The sequence below is a fragment of the Tympanuchus pallidicinctus genome, unplaced genomic scaffold (assembly GCF_026119805.1).
Source record: "Tympanuchus pallidicinctus isolate F22 unplaced genomic scaffold, pur_lepc_1.0 scaffold5, whole genome shotgun sequence".
NCBI lineage: Eukaryota > Metazoa > Chordata > Aves > Galliformes > Phasianidae > Tympanuchus > Tympanuchus pallidicinctus.
In genome coordinates this window covers 27,696,416-27,714,549 of record NW_026294769.1, presented here as the reverse complement: position 1 = coordinate 27,714,549, position 18,134 = coordinate 27,696,416, and the positions used below count along the sequence as shown (strand labels likewise).

The 18,134-nt window shown below is 35.0% G+C and overlaps 1 protein-coding gene across 1 annotated transcript in view; it reads right to left on the bottom strand.

The window, feature by feature from the left end:
- The window catches only part of LAMA1 (laminin subunit alpha 1), a 100,447-nt gene that overhangs the window by 15,346 nt on the left and 66,967 nt on the right, over nucleotides 1-18,134 (bottom strand). Inside the window, 17 exon segments of the mRNA XM_052703485.1 lie at nucleotides 334-478; nucleotides 1,626-1,776; nucleotides 2,746-2,870; nucleotides 3,437-3,587; nucleotides 3,810-3,943; nucleotides 4,723-4,866; nucleotides 6,328-6,482; nucleotides 6,797-6,979; nucleotides 8,599-8,715; nucleotides 9,923-10,016; nucleotides 11,288-11,426; nucleotides 12,506-12,669; nucleotides 12,762-12,878; nucleotides 13,111-13,321; nucleotides 15,922-16,084; nucleotides 16,254-16,365; nucleotides 17,353-17,451. Coding sequence (XP_052559445.1) covers nucleotides 334-478; nucleotides 1,626-1,776; nucleotides 2,746-2,870; nucleotides 3,437-3,587; nucleotides 3,810-3,943; nucleotides 4,723-4,866; nucleotides 6,328-6,482; nucleotides 6,797-6,979; nucleotides 8,599-8,715; nucleotides 9,923-10,016; nucleotides 11,288-11,426; nucleotides 12,506-12,669; nucleotides 12,762-12,878; nucleotides 13,111-13,321; nucleotides 15,922-16,084; nucleotides 16,254-16,365; nucleotides 17,353-17,451 — 2,404 coding nt within the window.

Below are 18,134 nucleotides of genomic sequence, written 5' to 3'. Positions count from 1 at the left end.
CCCAAAATTGTTGTACAATTTTCTATAAAAAATGCAAAACACATGCTCCCTAATATACAGACTTAGACAAAGATTTCTCATTGTTTAAGAGCTATTAATATATGTGTTCTGGCATCTGCTGCACTACCTGTTCTTTATAAGACATGGCAAATCCAGCACTAGATTTTCATTGCTGTCTTTCTCCTATCTTACTTCAAATAAAGTAATACAGAAGCTGCAGCTAAAGAAATTCTGTAAGCGTCCAGATTCAGTTGTGGTGATGCTTCTTTTGGAACCCCTAGATATTTCTGACTGTAGATGGACAGAGACCTGTTTATTCAGCCTGTAACTTACCTTGCTTCTTGTTCCGACTGAATGAAATTTTGTACCATGTTCCATTGTTGTAACGATTTTCTGTTGTCAGAACAAGAGGTCCCGAACCTAGATCAACAGCCAGTCTCACTTTGCCATCAACAAGCTCAAGGGACAAGAAATCTCTCTGGAAGGAAAAAAGAAAGAAAAAATAGGAAAAAAAGAAAAAAGAAAAAGAAGAAAAAAAAAAAAAAAGATTCAATTACAGGAAACAAAAATCTTCCAGAAATACGCATATTTAGCAGGTATGACCTAGTGTATGAAAAAGGGTTGGTAACTCCTGTAGACTATTTCTTAGGCCCATCTTTGCTATGTTTAGGAAAATTAAGTTCCAAGTACCATAAAACGATTTATATTCTTTGTTTTGTTTTATTGTTGGTCTTACTTAAATGAATCAGCAAGCTGGATTGCTCAGCAGACAAAAGTTTAAACAACAAATGTCACAACTGATTTTTTTGTTTTTGATTGAGAGTAATTTGATTTCACTGTTAGCATAATAACCAAACAATATAATGTTATTTCTGCAAGATGCAAATAGATTCTACATGTTTATTCACATCAACAGAAGGAAAAAAAAAAAAGACTGCTTCATTCTAGAAGTGCCCTCTCTACACTGTAAAATTTAAGTCACGTATCATTGTGCAATGAATTCAGGCAGTGAGTACATAATGAATCAAATGAATTATGTAGTGCCTCCAGAACAATTTGTATCTGAACAAAGCTTTGTCCTCCAGGAAAAGTAGGTGGTAAACTGCATGACATGACAATGAATGTCTGGAGATGGGACTAGCATACGCTGCTGTTGGAAGCTGAGTTTTTCATTTAAGTTTGCTGAATTCACATCTCATGGATTTAATTCAATAAGACTATTCAATAATATATTCTTCTGCAAGTTCAGTTCCAGAAGATTTTACATCCTGTCAAGGTTTCTCCAGCAGGAAAAAGAAAAAACTAGTTTGCCATCCCTGCTGCTTCTTGATCTTGTTTTTAGTTAAACTATCCTTAATTTTACTCTCAGGATTGAAATAAACGAGCAATTATTTTCATTGCATGTAAATATTCCATTACATGTTAATATTTGTTCTAAGGTGTAACCTTAAGGATCTCTGTCTTTTATTCTTTTACTCATGGTGTCCATCACGGGTGATAATCAGTGTAAAGATGATAACTTGTTTTAATAAATGTAAATTGAAAGTGGACATAGGAGAAAGTAAGGAGTTATGAAGTGTTCTAAACACAGTTTCCGACAGCTTAAGAGTGATCCTTTTCCTTACAGTGCCATTTGAAGCAAGATACAGAAGTAGTCCATTAGGTGAAAAGGTGCTGAAGAATATTATTATCTGAGTCACTGTTGACCGAAGTGCCTTCTCAACAACTGAGTATCCTCTGCCATCAAAATGAAATGAAGTGTCTTCATCCTGTGGGCTATGGAATGGGAAAAAAAAAAAAAAAAGCTAAAACGTTAGCTGAGGATTTGTGTTTTTCCAGTCATTTCAATATAAAATAAGAAAAGTTTGATCAGCTGGTGCAGGCCCTAGGCAGTGTGATTAGGAAACGTGAAAAACAACTTGAAGCGTGGTGTTATGAATAACTGAAGGATTCCAGCCAAAGACCACTTTCATTATAGAATATCAAGAGTAATTTAGCCATGGGGAAGGATGCACACAAGATAAAAAGTGTTCTTCTCTGATATATGAAAGAAAAACAACAATCTCTTAAGGGAAAGAAATTATGACACCCTCTAAATTTAGACATGTCATACATTTATAAAAAAAGCTTTATGTAATTGCACTTATAATGAATTTCTATTAGCCTCTTTTCCTGCACTATAGTACTTCTTGGAAATATCACATACAATCAAGCAGCACCCTCTGCTGTTTCTACATGAAACGTTCCACGAAAGGGAATATAGCCAAGCATATTTCTTTGCAATTCCTTAAATATAAAAATAGAACTGACTGCAGTCTCCTTTCACAATGATTACAGGAATGGTAGCAAGCTCAGTGGCTACAATTTTGCTATGGACTTTTAATAAGATTGCTTTACACTGTTACTGAAAAAAAATCACAATTTTATCTTGCTCTGCATTACTGGAAAGCAAATATTCCAGAACGCTTTGATTTACAGGCAGTTCCCAACTTTTACTGCACAGAGTAGACCATAGCCATAGAACTCTTCTGAAAAAGTAGGCATTAAATAAATGATAAAACTTCATGCAGTTAAATTATTTGACACTACTGACACATCCAGATTAACATTTACAGAACTGTAAGTTAATGATCAATATAACACTGCAGTTTGTTTGAGTTCACTGTTTTTTACTGGAACAGAAATATATGTTACACATATAAAAGACTAAATCTATTTAAAAAGAGAAGAGCAAGACAAAAATACCTTCCAAAACATCCACTGCACTTGCCCTCTCTTTCTACGTAGTTCCAAAGACCAATAGATTTTCCATTCAGGGATGCTTCTCCCATGCATCCTTTAAAATGTGTTACTTTAACAGCAGGAGACTTCTGAAAAAAAAAAAAAAAAAACTTCATGAATACAACTAATGTTAAGTATCCTGAAAATTAAACAGCTAAATTTTAGGTTTTTTTCCATTCAACTCTAAATTTGTTAGATATAAGTCATAAAAGAACATATTTTAGCATAACTGTAAACAACTACCATTTAAATCAAAATAGATCTGTTCTGCAGCAAGTAAAGTAACTACAGCCTTGACCTACTTACAATCTTTATTGCATTAAAAATGGCAATCTAAAAGAAGCCATTGAAGAATGAACCAAAAAAAAAAAATTCCACGTGCAATATCTTTGCATCATATATGTACACACTGCCTGCCCTGATGAACAATTTAGGTAAAATTAGGTAAAATTAAAATTAGGTAAAATTAAAATTATCCTAGGCAAAATTAGTTTCAGATTAGCTTAGATTCAGATTGTTATGGCATCTTTGCTTTATGTTTTGTTTGCCTAGCAAGTCTTTATTACATAGCCAATTTATGCCATTATTGCTAAGCGAAAGGTGCATTTCAAACATGATAAAAACATTTCACAGAATGCCAATAGCAGAATTTAACCTTAATTTGCCCTCCAAGTCCTCCAATAAACATTAGTGTTGATTTGTTAGCATCTAGTATGCTAGCTGTTCCCGGTGAGGTTGCAGATTTAGGTGAAGACTTCTGATTGGAGTTCATTTCCTCTATGCTGAGTGTACCTGTTTTTCCAAACCTATCAATTGCAAATAATAAATGGTTTTAGAAATCATCCAGCTTAATCAATGCATTCTATCAACTTTTTAAGAATAACAAACATCTTGTCACTGAAAAACTCGACAGATAGTTTGCATGGTTTATGATGTTTCTATAATAACAAATATTCAGTTTCCACTGAACTTATTTCTGATTGCCCCCTTTAAACCTTCAGTATTTATACAATTTACACTTCAACTACCTGGTTGCATGTATTCTGTGCCATTTGTTGTTGTCAATTTGAAAATCAGGGTATTCTACTCTTGTTGATCCTGAGCCCAAATCCCAAAGAAGAGCTACCTTACCACGTCGCATCTCCACAGCAAGGAAGTCTGTCTGAAAAAGAGCAGCCCTTATTTTAATACATCACATCGAACAAGTTTCTGTTTAGTGCATTTAATTTTAACATGTAACTTCTAGAATCTGTCTAAATTCCCATTCCTACATCACTGGAGTTACTTTCAGTGAAAACCCTAGGGAATAGTTTTAGCAAAAGATGAGTGAAACAAAAACATATAATGAAATAAATTAAAAAAAACAGCTCATATATAGCTAACTGAATATCTTTTTAATAGACATATCAAGATGTGATACAGTGTTTCCACGCACATCTGTAGACATGTATAAATACCTGAGTTCATGCAAACAGACCTACCTGTCTGTTTGAAAAAGTATTAAGTCTGTGAAAAAGTATTAACACGTGCACACAGCTGTGTATCTATTAGAAGTACAGAGGGAAGAGGAAGGCAATGTGACACTCCACTATCATGCTCCTTTAGCTGTGTGGATGCATAAGGGCCAAAGTCAAATTCCTTCTTTATGATAACAAGCAAAATGCTTGATGTAGTCCAGCACGCTATACAAAAGCATCATAGAGTGTTACGGTCTGTGAGTTAAAGTACAGAATGAGAAAAAGGAAAGTAGAGATTCCTTGCATGCCAAAGAAGCAAGCTAAAAGATCAGGTGTTTTTGTTCTCTATCTTTGAGGATCTCTGTGGAATCATCTAAAGCCTCATTTGGGTATTTAGTTTGAAGTAGGAAAAAAAAAAAAACACACATGGCCATTCAAGTATTTGACTACCATCAACTTCGGTAAACGCATACAGGAAACTTACCTTTCCATTGCTACCCAGGTAGAAAAGGAGGTTATCTGGTTCAGTAGTTTTCACATTAAGGGTTAAAGAGTTGTAATTCGTAGATGAAATCTGGGGCTGGTAGGCACGAACACAATCTCTGTCTGCTGATACTGCAACTTTAATCTGAGGGTGTAAGGGTGAAACAGAATCTAAACAAGCCTCAGTGTACAGAGTATATGTTTCTAGAAGATGTACTTAGTTTCTCACCAACCAGTGCAAGAGATTTCTTCAGATACTTTTATGTGACCAAAGTATTGTTACAGAGGTTAGATCTTAATCTCATAATATCTTAGGAAAAAAGATACAGAAATACAGAGAAGAAATAAATACTCACTTACCCAATTACAAAAATTGAGGGCATTAGACAAAGCTATCCAAAATACCACAGAAAATAACAATAAATCTTGTGTCAGAAGCCCACATATGAGTAAAAGCCACTATAATAATATCAGATTATAAAGGCACACCAAGGAGCTTGATCATTTAACAACAGAGAAGCCTTAATTTCATCCAATTCATTGAACACATCTGTAGTAACTAAATACGTAATGCACGTGTGTGCAGATGTGTGAGATGGATATATAAAGTTTCTCTTGTCTAGTAAACTTCAACTTAGAAAACAAAAGATATCCACAAAACATGAAAATGAACTCTCAAAAATGTAAAGAAAGTTTTGCTTATATTTCTTATCATCCTTCTAGGAACTTCTGTAGTTTACAATACTTCCTCTGTTCTACACTGGATTCATTAAGCTTCAGACTGTAACAAAGATACAATAACCATATAATTAAGATTTCAGAAAGATTTTAGAAAGCAGGTATTTTTCAAAAAAAAAAAAACCACTTCCCTAAAAGTTACGGAATATGAGCACACATTAAAGTCAAAGACATATTAGAAGTCACTGAGTGTGAAGTCAATTTTTTATCTTTCTCAGATTTCACTGAGGCCCATAGTATAGTTGATATACTTTCACTGTTTTTAAGAGAGAAGCTGATCTTTAAAAAATTAATGGTATTTATCTCCAAGTATTCTGGATGCACAGCAACTTCTTGCAAAGAAAACAACATGGTAGGGGATACATGGCAAATTTATTGACAGAATCCACATTCTTACTAAAAAAATTGTCATTATACTTGATGATGCACATGGAGGCTTCTCACATCAGTCTCTAAAATAAGCCTAGAAATTAACATCTTGTCCTAAACACATGGCAGCTCCATCTCTTCACCTGTCTCCCTCTCATTAAGTATCTCCATGAATTATTTCCAACACTTCTCATTCCGTTATTTTAATAAGAAACAAAAGGAAATAGAAAAAAAAAAATAGAAATATTAAAAATAATAAGTTACTGCCTTGTTGTTCAGAAAAACTCACAAGCGATAGATGAAACAAGAAGCTAAAACAATAAAATACGCCAACAGCCCTGCAAGTAACTATTTTAGTATCAGTCAGTGCCCTACAACTTCAGTGAGATCCCAGAACAACCACGTACCTTCAAGGTAAATTTTATGTTCTTAATCTCAAGCAACTTTCTGTGTTAAAGGTGAAAGTGAAGCCAGTTAAATCTGCAGTGATGATACTTACAGATGCTGCTTGTTTCCGGGCTTGACTGATGAGTTCTTTAATTTCAGACAAATTTCTGCTCAGATTCTCTTCTAGCGTTTTCAGAGGTTTCAGCCTATCAAGTAAAAGTCTCGCTTGTGCTTCAACTTCTTTAGCTTGTTTTTCAGCTGTGATTACTGCCAAAACATAAATGGAATATTGAGGTAGATTGGAAAAGAAACATTAAAATACTTAAGCAAGGAAGCCTGTTTCTGATTTTATTTTTTTTATTTTTTTTTTTTTGGCAATTTTAATCAGTAAAGAATGCACATACTTAAAGGCATTCCATGAGTCTCCTCTAGTGATCTAGTGAAAAGAAAGCACATTTTTATTGAATTAGGAGGAATATTTCAGTCTATCAGATTTATTTTTAATGCCTATTAAACTTGAATATTAGTACTACTTCTGCAAGCAGTGACATTTCTGGAGAGCAGTGAAGCAGTAAACCTACCAGCTTTTGATGAATCAATTATAAGCTCACTGGTTTTCCTCAATGTGCCATTAACTTGGGACAATGTAGATGAAGCATTCAGCAGCTTTTGACTGAAATCCCCAAAGTGGTTTAAACCCACCATAGTGCTGATGTTTGCATATACAGCCAGCTCTTTCACTTCCAGCATGTATTTCCTTGTACCTGAAACACAGTGGCAGTTCACAGATTCAAAAAGTCACAGCTTTCATAGAGTAATAAATGCTTGACCTGTTTAATAACAACACAGTTATTTACATAATCACAACATTAGAAATGCTGCCAGTTGCATTCCTTTCATACTAAGAGTTATGTTTCCAGCTCTTTGTATATTCAGTCTGTGAGGGGAGCTCCAAACCAAGATTGACCATGATCTAACTTTGCCTGGCTGTTGAATGCCCCTTAGCTCACAGTGTAGGAATTTTAACTTCTGTGAAACTGGAGTGCAGGAGTAGGTTGCTGCAACTCCTCTTACTCAGTTAGTAAGCTGAGAAATGGACATAGCTATGGCCCTGAGCTAAAAACACTGTAAATGTTCACAAGTTGGTGATATAATTATCAGTGTAGCATGCAGGCACACAATAGTAATACATACATATATAAACAAGACATACATATATAAATAATAGAATGTACAACAAAACAGAATAATAGAATGTACAACAAAACAAAACAAAGCAGGTCTGTTACATTCTGCTTTGGGCCATGAGCATGTATACACTAAGCACACTGCTCCCATTCTCGCCCTGTCCCTTGCACTCCCTATGCCAGGAATAGTGGGACTCAACTGCACAGAAGACTGTGTTTAGGTCTGCAGGGATCCATTACCCAAGGCAGAGGACAATACCACCATCCATTAATCTCTGTCCAGACAAAAAGTGGACTATTTCAAGAAATAAATCAAACCTGAAATTGAACAATGTTAACCTGTGAGTTAAGGAGACCCATCATAAGATTTTAACGATACTTTAATTGACAGTGTTTGGCTTTATGTCAGATGGCATCCTGCAAATAATACCCAGAGTAATCTTATCATTCTTTAGTGTTAAGAGCTTGAGCTACAAAATAGGTATTTTAGTGCTTAATGTTCTAATCTGGTCATAGAGTAAAACCAGTGCAGGAGGCCTTTACGAAGTTTCTACTTTTTAAACAACAAATACAGCTGGTAAACTATATCATACCCTCCTCTCTTCACAATACAAAATATGTTTTTTCTATTAAATTCCACAAACTCTAGGTCTTTCCTTTATTCAAAATATCGTTTTGTTTTCGTTTTTTTTTTTTAAGGATTTGTATTGGGATTTTTTAAAGGATTTGTATTGTTTTGCAAATACACAGAAGGGACATTTAATTTGGTACATGAATTCAGCATTTACAATAAGAAAATATTTAGATACAAGTAAGTTTCATAGCACAATACAAACAATTTTGAAACAAGCTGTTAAAATCTCACAGGTTCATCTAAGAGTTTCTCCCCACGTGCTGTTAAATATTCTAGGACTTCATTCTCTTCTCATACTAGTGTAATTCCATTGCTTTCAGATCCCCATCTGATTTACAGCAGGGTAAAATGAGAATCAAACTACGGGTCTTACATCAAAACTCAGTTATGCTTTAGGGGCTTACTAAAAAACAGAAAACATTCTTTGTTAGGCAAGAGGCTAAAAGAGTCTCCAGTCTAGTTTATTGCTTATGTCTCTCCCATCAAATGATAAACAAGACTGTATTACGATTGTACTAGAATGTTCTGCAGTAAGGAGTATATAAATACTGATTTCACTTACCATTGGGCAACGCTTTCAGTGCCAACAGGGAATCATTAAGCTGGTTGACAATTTTAACAGTACTTTCCTGAATCTTTTCTACTTTTTTGCTCAATCCATTCAATTCAGATAAAAGGCCTGTTGGAAGAAATAACTGTGATTTTTCTGTGCACTTAAAAAAAAGACACAATCCTCATGAGTCTTACATACAGGGATAATAAACATTCACTATGTAAGCACATGGAACTTTTTTGTCCTCCTTTAGCAAAAAATGCATTTTAAAAACAGAAATGTAAACTGAATGCAGTAAGCTCAGATAAGCTTCTGTGGGCACTGTGTCGTGCAAAGTTATCCTTTCTGGCAAATTCAAACCAGAAATATAGTCAAGACAGAGTTATAGATTAAAATTATTCAAAGATGGTGAACCCTTATAATTTCTATATGTTCTTGACATTTTTCTTGAAATACAACAGGAGCCATTCAAGATAGTTTTTATTTTAATTATTTTTGAGATGTTTGTAGAATCCCCTCACTAAAAATAAAAGTATGCAGAACAAAAAAACTGTGTATTCAGTTCATCTGAATTACGTAAGATGTATATATTTGTGTAAAACTTTTGATATCAAGAGCAAAGGTCATTTTATGGTTACAATTTATCTCTGTGAAGCACTCATATTCTGTCCAATTTTGTTCGAAACTTCCCTCAGGGTTGGACTCTACTTCTAAACAAAGTACGTGTTCAAAATGTTTTGCACTTCCATGATGCAAACTCAAAAGCTTTGCTGATCTTTTTGGAGCGATAACAAACCAAAAGAATATTGTAATTTATAGAGGGACTCTGATCTAAAAGGCACTTTTTACAAACAGAAAGAAAAAATCCAGCTTGTTATTGTATCTCAGTTATATAGAAGGAACAGGAAAAAAGTGATTATGATTTAAGTACATCACCCTACAGAACTGTGTAATCCATGATTTATTAAATTAAACTGAATGAATGTATTTCTTCAAGAAATATGTTTGCCCTTCACCTGCTGTGCAATCCCTACTGCCTTCGTTCACGGCATTTAGAAAAACAGACATCTAAAAACAGCATTACTTGGAGACAAAGTAGATATAGTAAAAATCAAATTTTTAATTGTTTACCAAGCAAAATTTTATTCTTACCAAAAAATGTGAAATATATGAGTCCTGAATATAACATTAATTTCAATAGTACAAAAATATATGCGTATTTATACACAATACTGTGCTTTAGTTTAAGGTTATTTGAAAAAAATGAATCTACCAGAGGACAGGCTATGGAAAAGGAAAGAAAAGAGGTAAATGTGAACTCCAAAGAACTAACCGTTACTTTTTTTCTTCAGATTTTTAGCTTCATTCTGAACTTTGGAGCTAAGCTGCAGAGTGTCTTTACCAAGAAGACTGAGAGATTCATCTGGCTGAAAAAAAAAAAAAAAAAAAAAAAAAGCAGAAATTCGTTGACAGAAGTTCAACTGAAGACACTGACATGCCTATGGACATCTAATGTAAGTTGTGAACATTCTCACCACTTCTATAATATCCTATTTATTACCTTGCTAAGAATAAATAATAAAGTTGTAATGTTTTGCCCAAGAACATGACATTGAAATAAAACCTGCCAAATTCCAGTCTGAAGAGTGCTACTTATTTTCTGTTACCTTTTGAAACATTGCTAGTTTTAGCTCCAGTTCTAAGGCCAAATTCTCAGCACTAAGCCCTTTTAAGATATTTGAAAATTCCGGTCTTAAAGCGCTCTTTTAATCCGTTTATCCATCTGGAAAATCTGGAAAAATGCTTAGGAGGACTCATGCTGTGTATATGACAGCATGTGATAAAATAATAAACAAACACATAATTCTGACTATTTTGATCACTATTACGTGAATGCAATTATCATGTATTTGTCTCTCCACCAATATTGTAATGACAAATGTAAAACACAGCCAATTCTTTCCTTGGGTTTACAATTAAAAAAAAAAAAAAAGCAGAGATAAAAGGAGGGAAACGTACAGTAACAGGTTAGGTAACTAACTGATCGGGTTTTTGTAATCTAGTGTCATAATAACAACCCGATAATTTTGCAAGACAAGAGAATGGAAGATGTGATATAAAATACATTTGGTTACTGAATGTCTCAACTAAGCGAAACAGTTGTGGTTGTGAATACTTAGAAGTGGAAAAGGGACAAGTTGAATAGAAGACGCTAAATAACTCTAAAGGTAAAAGAGAGTACACCCAAGGACAGGGAGACAAGTTATGGAGACATAACACACTTCTTCTGGGAAGTCCTCTAGTGGCAGATGTCCTGCCTATAGCAGAGGGGTCAGAAATAGATAATCTTAAAGGTCCCTTCCAAACCAAATCATTGTATGATTCGACAAAATGCAAGTCAGATGACTGATGACAAAGACACACAGAATCATATCCAGTCCAGCTAAATGTGCATCACAGTCCAGCTAAATGTGTGTCTAAAAACAAAAGTGGTAAAGAGGAAATCGAGACAAACAGAATATGAAATCTGGTATCCTTACTGACTTAGAGCACAGATTCAGGATACATTATATATCAGCAGGCAGGGCAGGCTGCCTCCATCAGGATGATCCAGATTCCCGCAAGTGAAAACGCCTACAGAACAAATATTCCAAAATGAGAAAGATAAGGAAGTGAAGATGCTAATATCAATACTTACTAAATCCAAAGGGCCATTCACAATCCTAGATGCATCATCTGCCAAACTCTCTGTCCTTTCAATCACATTTTTGACATTGGAGTGGGTATAGACTGCAGCTGTTGCATTCAAAGTCACATCTTTTACTTTTGAGAGGCCACTAAATAAAAAATTAACAGATAATACTATTTTTGTGAAACAAGCAATATAATCAAGCAATAAGTTCTATGTGCTGTTACACGTGCATATTACACCATGCACAACAATCTTCTAGAATTCATGCTGCACTCTGAAAAAAAGATTTCATCTTTCCCAAGGGCTGCAAAAAGGGCTTTCAGTCCTTTACTTTGAACTGAAAAAAAAAATTCCAAATCACCAGAAAACTTGAAATATTTAATTTTTTTGTTGTTGATGGTTAGTTTTTCAATTTATATATCAGTTTTTTAGCCACAGATAACATTTTCCATGAAGAACGAACAAATCAGATCATGTAAACATAACAGAACATAAACATGCTCCTACTGGAGCTCAAAAGCAACACAAAGAAATACAGAACCTCAGAGGAAATATGAGTATGTGAACACTATTCCATATCAAATTTTGTTTTATTTAATTTGTCTGGATACAGTAAAACCAGCAGAGTTACTCAACATTACTCAAAGTAAAATTTTTTGTTCTCAAGCTTAAAATATACGTAAATTTTTCAAACTAATCAAATTTAAACTTGCTGATTTTATAATAAGACAAATGAGCAACAGTTCTAGAAGTATTCCTGTGACAGAGCATTTTCAATGAAATAAATGACTTGAAAACTCTAAGAATGCATTTGGGATTGCAACCCACTCATTTCTGCAAGATGCTTTGAAAGCAACAATGATGAAGGCATAGCAAAAATAGCTTCTTGATGAGATTCAGAGATATATAGTCAAAGAAGCATTCATACACAGAACACAAGCTTTTCAAGTCATACTATGATACATTCACAGGGCACTTAATAACTCACCAGTTATTGTGCAAGTCAACCACATGAAATTCAAGACTAATCAACCCCCTCTATATCATTTAATAAAGAGACTCTACACTACTTTAAAGGCAAAACATAACTGAAAAAAAAATAGAGTATAAAAACGAATTACTTCTGCTTAATGGATTAAGCTACTACTACTACTTATTTAAATTAAATGTGGCAGGATTATAAATGAGGCTTCTCCCAGTTTTCAACTTTCTTGAGTTTCTTACCTCTCCAGTGCATCTGCAAGTCTTTGGAACTGAGCGGCATGATCCTCAGCTCTGTATACCAGGTCAAGCACTCCTCTCACAGACATCTGCATCACCAGCTCATCCACATGGTGTCTCAAGTTGTTATTCCACTGGAGTAGCTCATCCTGATGGACCTCCAAGTTCTGCACAACAAAAGGGTTTTCTTTGTTCCTTCCCCACCAATAGCAAAATCCACTTGAAGTATCAAACAGGATGTTAAAACTTAAGAACTTACTGATGTAGAGTTCTTTACATCTTGGGAAAGAGCAGCAGCAACATTTACTAGGAATTTTCCTTCTTTAATAAGCATGGTTGAGACTTCTTTATTTTCCTTTATACTCAGCTTCTTTTCCTATAGCAAAAATCATTGTTTTTAGTACTGACCTGTAAGTTAACTAGTGCATATATTAGATAATCATTATTTCTGTTTTCCAACAACAATCTGGTTTCCTTTGAGTTTTCAAGACACTATATATTTTATATATTAAGACACTTAAATGTGTACAGCTTTCTAAAAGGCTAAAATCAACTTATAAACAAAACTTCATATTTTATATTTAACAACACAGATCATCCAGTCTTACATTTAACTCTGCCAGGTTACTAGAAATAAGAGGAAACAAGCGATTTGTCTCATTGATGTCAGCAAGTGCATCATTCACCAGATCCTGGGCATCTTGCAGTTTGCTGTTGTGCTTTGATAAGAGCTGGCTTGCATCTTTCTTCAGCTCAGCAAGCTCCTGCTGGGGTTTAAGATAGTCTTTCTGAACCTGGAGCAACAAATTTTCTGCAGCTCTGGCAAAGAGAGGAAGTGAAAAATAAACACATGGTAAAGGAGAGACAAGCATGGGGATCATACAAAATAAATGTGAATGCACTTTCTTACAGAAGTCCACAATTTTTCATATGATAGCATGCATACACACACCAGCCTATTTACCAATCTGAGCACACAGAATGATGACAATATAGGGGAGAAGGAAAGGAATGCTATTAACAAGCTTTGCATGTGTTCATTTGAAAAGTGTAAATATAAAATTTAAAAAAAATTCATCACTAAAATGCACCACTGAAATGCAATCTTTATACTTATCCCTTAAAATCAGTAAGATATAAAATCCCCCTCTCTCCTCTCCAATCAGTCAGTTGTAAATCACATTCCTTGGTCTATCTGGGAATATTTGCAAATCTATTTGAAAGTTTTCTAATGCAGAAGAAAATCATCTCAAAATGACACTGAAAGTCTATTCCTCTGTCTCTCTTTGCACACACACGCTGCACACAGCAACTCCTATAAATGACACTTTCACATAAATATTTGCCTTTTTAACCTGACTTCAAGCGAGAATCATGGAGCCCTTAAAGCTAAAAGGGATCTCTGAAGGCCATCTAATCCAACTCCCCTGCAATGAACAGGGACACCACAGCTACATCAGGTTGCCCAGGGCCTGATCCAGCCTCGCCTTGAAAGTCTCCAGGGACAGGGCATCCACTACATTTGTGGGCAACATTTTCCAGGGCCCCACCAGTGTCTCTGTAATTATATCTAACCTAAACCTACCTTCTTTGAGCTTGAAACTATTTCCCCTGTTCTGTCACCACAGACCCTGCTAAAGAGTCTGTCCTTTCCTGCAGCTCCCCTTTAGATACTGAAAGGCCACTGCATAATATCATCTCAACCTTCTCTTCTCCAGGCTGAACAACCTCAGCTCTCTCATCCCGTCCTCATAGGAGAGATGTTCCATTCCAAGTTTTCGCATCCCTTCTCTGGGCAAGCTCCAACAGGTCTATGTCTTCCAAGGTCTCGCAACTGGTCTATGATTCTCATCCAAAGCAGTATACATATATTACAATGTTACATTCCATTTTTCCCACTGAATAGCAGATGTGCGTTCGAATGCATTTCTTAAAACAAACAGTTCCAAGTCCTTAAGCTCAAAAGTCACTGAAGACTTGAAATAGTTACAAGAACAAAAGTATTTTACAAGGCAGTAATGGCCTCTATTTCATTATGCAATAAAAGTATTGTATTCAAAATGGTTTACACAGCAAAATGTGAGGAGACTTCCTGGAGATTTCACTTAGAGTGTTGCTCAACAATATGTCACCACAAGATCACTACACTATCAGCCATGTGGTAACTTCTGCATCCTGAAAAATGCACTGTCAAGCTGTTTATTTAAATCAGTTTTGAATTTACTGCTGCACTGCATGATAAATTCTGCAGAGCAACTATCTAATAAATCTTATTAACTCTCTCCTTCAATCTGCTTACAGAACTTTCAGGAATTTTGGCAGTCTGTAATTGAAAAACTTAATTTACAAGTGCCTTGTGTAACTGCTCAGGCTAATACTAAAAGTCAGAACCTTTTCTTAGTATGCAAGAGAACCCTGGGATGTTTTTATAAGTGCAAAAATGTTATCTGAAGTTCCTAATATAAGAATAAACAGTACACTTTCTAGTCCATTTTCATGTCCACTTAGCTTCTGTGCAGTTTAATACCTGGTACAAGGAAAAGGACAGGAGTCCAGCAAACAAAATCAGATATTCCACCAGAATAAACATTCTGTTCTACTCCTAATTTAAAGGATTTAATAAAGAAAAGTTAAACTATCAGAAATACTCTTGGGCTAATTTTTTATCTCCTGAAGCCAGTACTTATAACAGACACTTCTGTGCATCCTATCCCAGAGAACTTGCTTTAGCAGGGGATTGGATGGTCTCCAGAGGTCCCTCTTAACCCCTATGATTCCGTGATTCTTACAGCTGTCAGTGGGAGCTAGCCTAGGGTAATACTTCATATTTTTGAAGGTGGAAAGAAAATGTTGCTGACTGTTTGAATAGTTGTTGTTTTAGATTGGCAAATCTGGCAAAATGACATAAATAATGAATTCAAAAGCTATTTCAAAATAGCCTTTAAATGCAGGCAAATTGAGACAATGAAAATGAATTCTAAGCAGTGACTCAGGCATTGAATAAAACGTCCTGGTTTCATATTCAAATCTAGTTGATACATTGACAATATTTTACCACATCCTTCAGTAGATCTTAGGCTTGCAACTCTCTGAGACTGTTTTACTATGTTTCCAATCCACAAGAAGATGTGTATTTGGGCCAACTCTGAATGAAATCAGTGAGTCTTTCCACTTACTGTAATGCATCATTGTATCACATCCAAACAAACCGGGACTTGACTTTACTGGTTTCATGTGTGATGCCTAAATATCTTCAAATAATGTAACTCCAAATGCAGAGTTTTAATAGCCCCATCTGAACTAGTTACCATACCACAATCTATTACTACAGAGCAAGGATTCTCCAGATCTCTCTCCAAAAAGCAATACTGCATAGTACAGACATAGGTGAATCAAAGTTCCCAATAGAATAGGCTTACTTTAGAACACTGGTAGCATTATAGTGCCTTTGAACAAAATCTTTCTTGCGCAGTTCATTCAGTAGGGTTGAAATATCATCCTGTAGGCTCTGAGATGTAACATTTGATAGTGGGAGGTCCAGGCCCAGTGTTTCATTTAGCGACATTGCAACTTCAGCAAGTACTAAATAGAAGAGTGAAAGATTTAGTCATACCACTGATTAAGGAATACGTGAACCTCCTGGAGAAATTGCAGCACTTCTGTGTTCTGTGTAAACAGTTCTTAAAAAGCTACAAAGGAAACAACCTTGTAAATTCTGCAAAGAAGTGGAAATATCTTAAAAGCAGGATACCTTTGATGGCTGTATGTACTGTGTCAATAAATCCACTCAGTTCTTTACTTTTACTCCTGGTTTCCTGAGTCATTGCGTTAAGTTGCCAAGCTTTTCTCAAAATTTTAGATGACTAGAATAAAATCAGAGATACGCTTTACAATTTTGTTAAAACATTGATTAATTAATGATAATTGCTCATCTTTTGACATTTTTTTCCAATAGTGAAAATACTTTGTGAGAAGAGACTACTTTTTTAACAAGGCAGATCTAGCTACTTCAGAAATATGATGCTTTCATGCTGCAACATTGTTATTTTGAAAGTTCCTGAGTTCTTATTTAAATTAAATGTGGCAGGATTATAAATGAGGTTTCTCCCACCTTCAACTTTCTTGAGTTTCTTACTCAAGAAAGTGAAGAACTCATTTATCAATTATTTTCACAATTAATAAAACCATAATTACCAAAGCTATTACTTTTGTATAGTAAACACCACATACTTGTAAATATCAATTCCTGTAACTTAATATAATTCATCTTGGCAATAACAAGGCTTCTAGGGCAAGCATCTAGTTCAATTAGTTGCACATGTTCAACAAACGATAGGTACACATGAACAGCAAATGAAATATAATGGCCAAATGACTACTGAAAACTCCATTTACAAATTTTCTGGTGTTAAAGATGAATAAAGAAGATAAATGTTGGATTTTTCAACAGTTACAATGAAAATATTTTAAATATATTGATGTAAATATAAGACTTTTTGATGAGTATTCAACAGTGACTATTTTAAATAAGCTCCACTTGTTAGAACCAGTGAGAAGAAAAGCTCTTCAGTTTTAGGGCCTTGAACGATCATATTAGAAAAAGCTTCAGAACTTCAACAGAAACCATGTAAATCTCCCATACAGTATCATAAAATGTTGTAGCTTGCTGAATAATTCCACAAACTTATTAACCACTCTCCCCAGAAATACTACAGAATAGACAGAACTCTTTCACTGAAGTCCATAGATTTAAAGTAACTTCTAAGCAATACTCCAGCATGTATGTTCAACACTATGAAGCCTCAAAAGATTTCTCCACAAATGCTAGGAATTAAACAGGCAGCACCTACCTCTTGAGGCAACTGATCAACATTTCTTGACAAACTCAGAAGACCTTCTTCTGCCGTAGCTAACGAGTATGTTGGATCCTCTCTAGGAGCTATAAAGCCCTGTAAGAAGCAACACACTAATGCAGAGTCCATTGTGTGTCCAGAATTTTTATGGGGAAGAAATAACTATGCAAACTATTTAGACCATTTAAATTTTTGAAATTATGTTTTTTTAAGGATAACAGAATAGTTACATACATATAGCTGATGAAAAATAAGTGATCATTTCTAGATACAGAAGGAAATAAATCTCCAAATCTAAAAAGATAATAAAAGGGAATCAAAGTTCAGCTTTCCCGATTCTCAATTTCTCCACAGTCTGAGCTTTCCAAACAATCTACTTTCAGAAATTCAAAGGTCCATCAAATTAAATGTTTCCAACCAATTCCACATCTACAATTTCAGCAGCTGGTCACATCAAAATAGCTGTATCTAGTGAATATGTTATGGATGGCCCTGGAGCTATGTTTCAGTGTTAAATCCAGTGTGTGGCACTCAGGAGTTCATGATCATGACACTCAGATAACACAATCAACCCTGCCATGAGGAACCTTTACACTGTATTTGGCTTCAAGGCCAGCTCAAAACTTCTGTGTATGGCAATAAATAGGCCATTGTATCTAACTGATACATTCAAGCCCTGCGATAGAATACCACTTCTCTACAAATGCAAAACAACATAAGGGATTCTTAACAGGAGGGCAAGTCTGGGTAAAAGTTGGTTTACAGTGGAAGAGACTGTC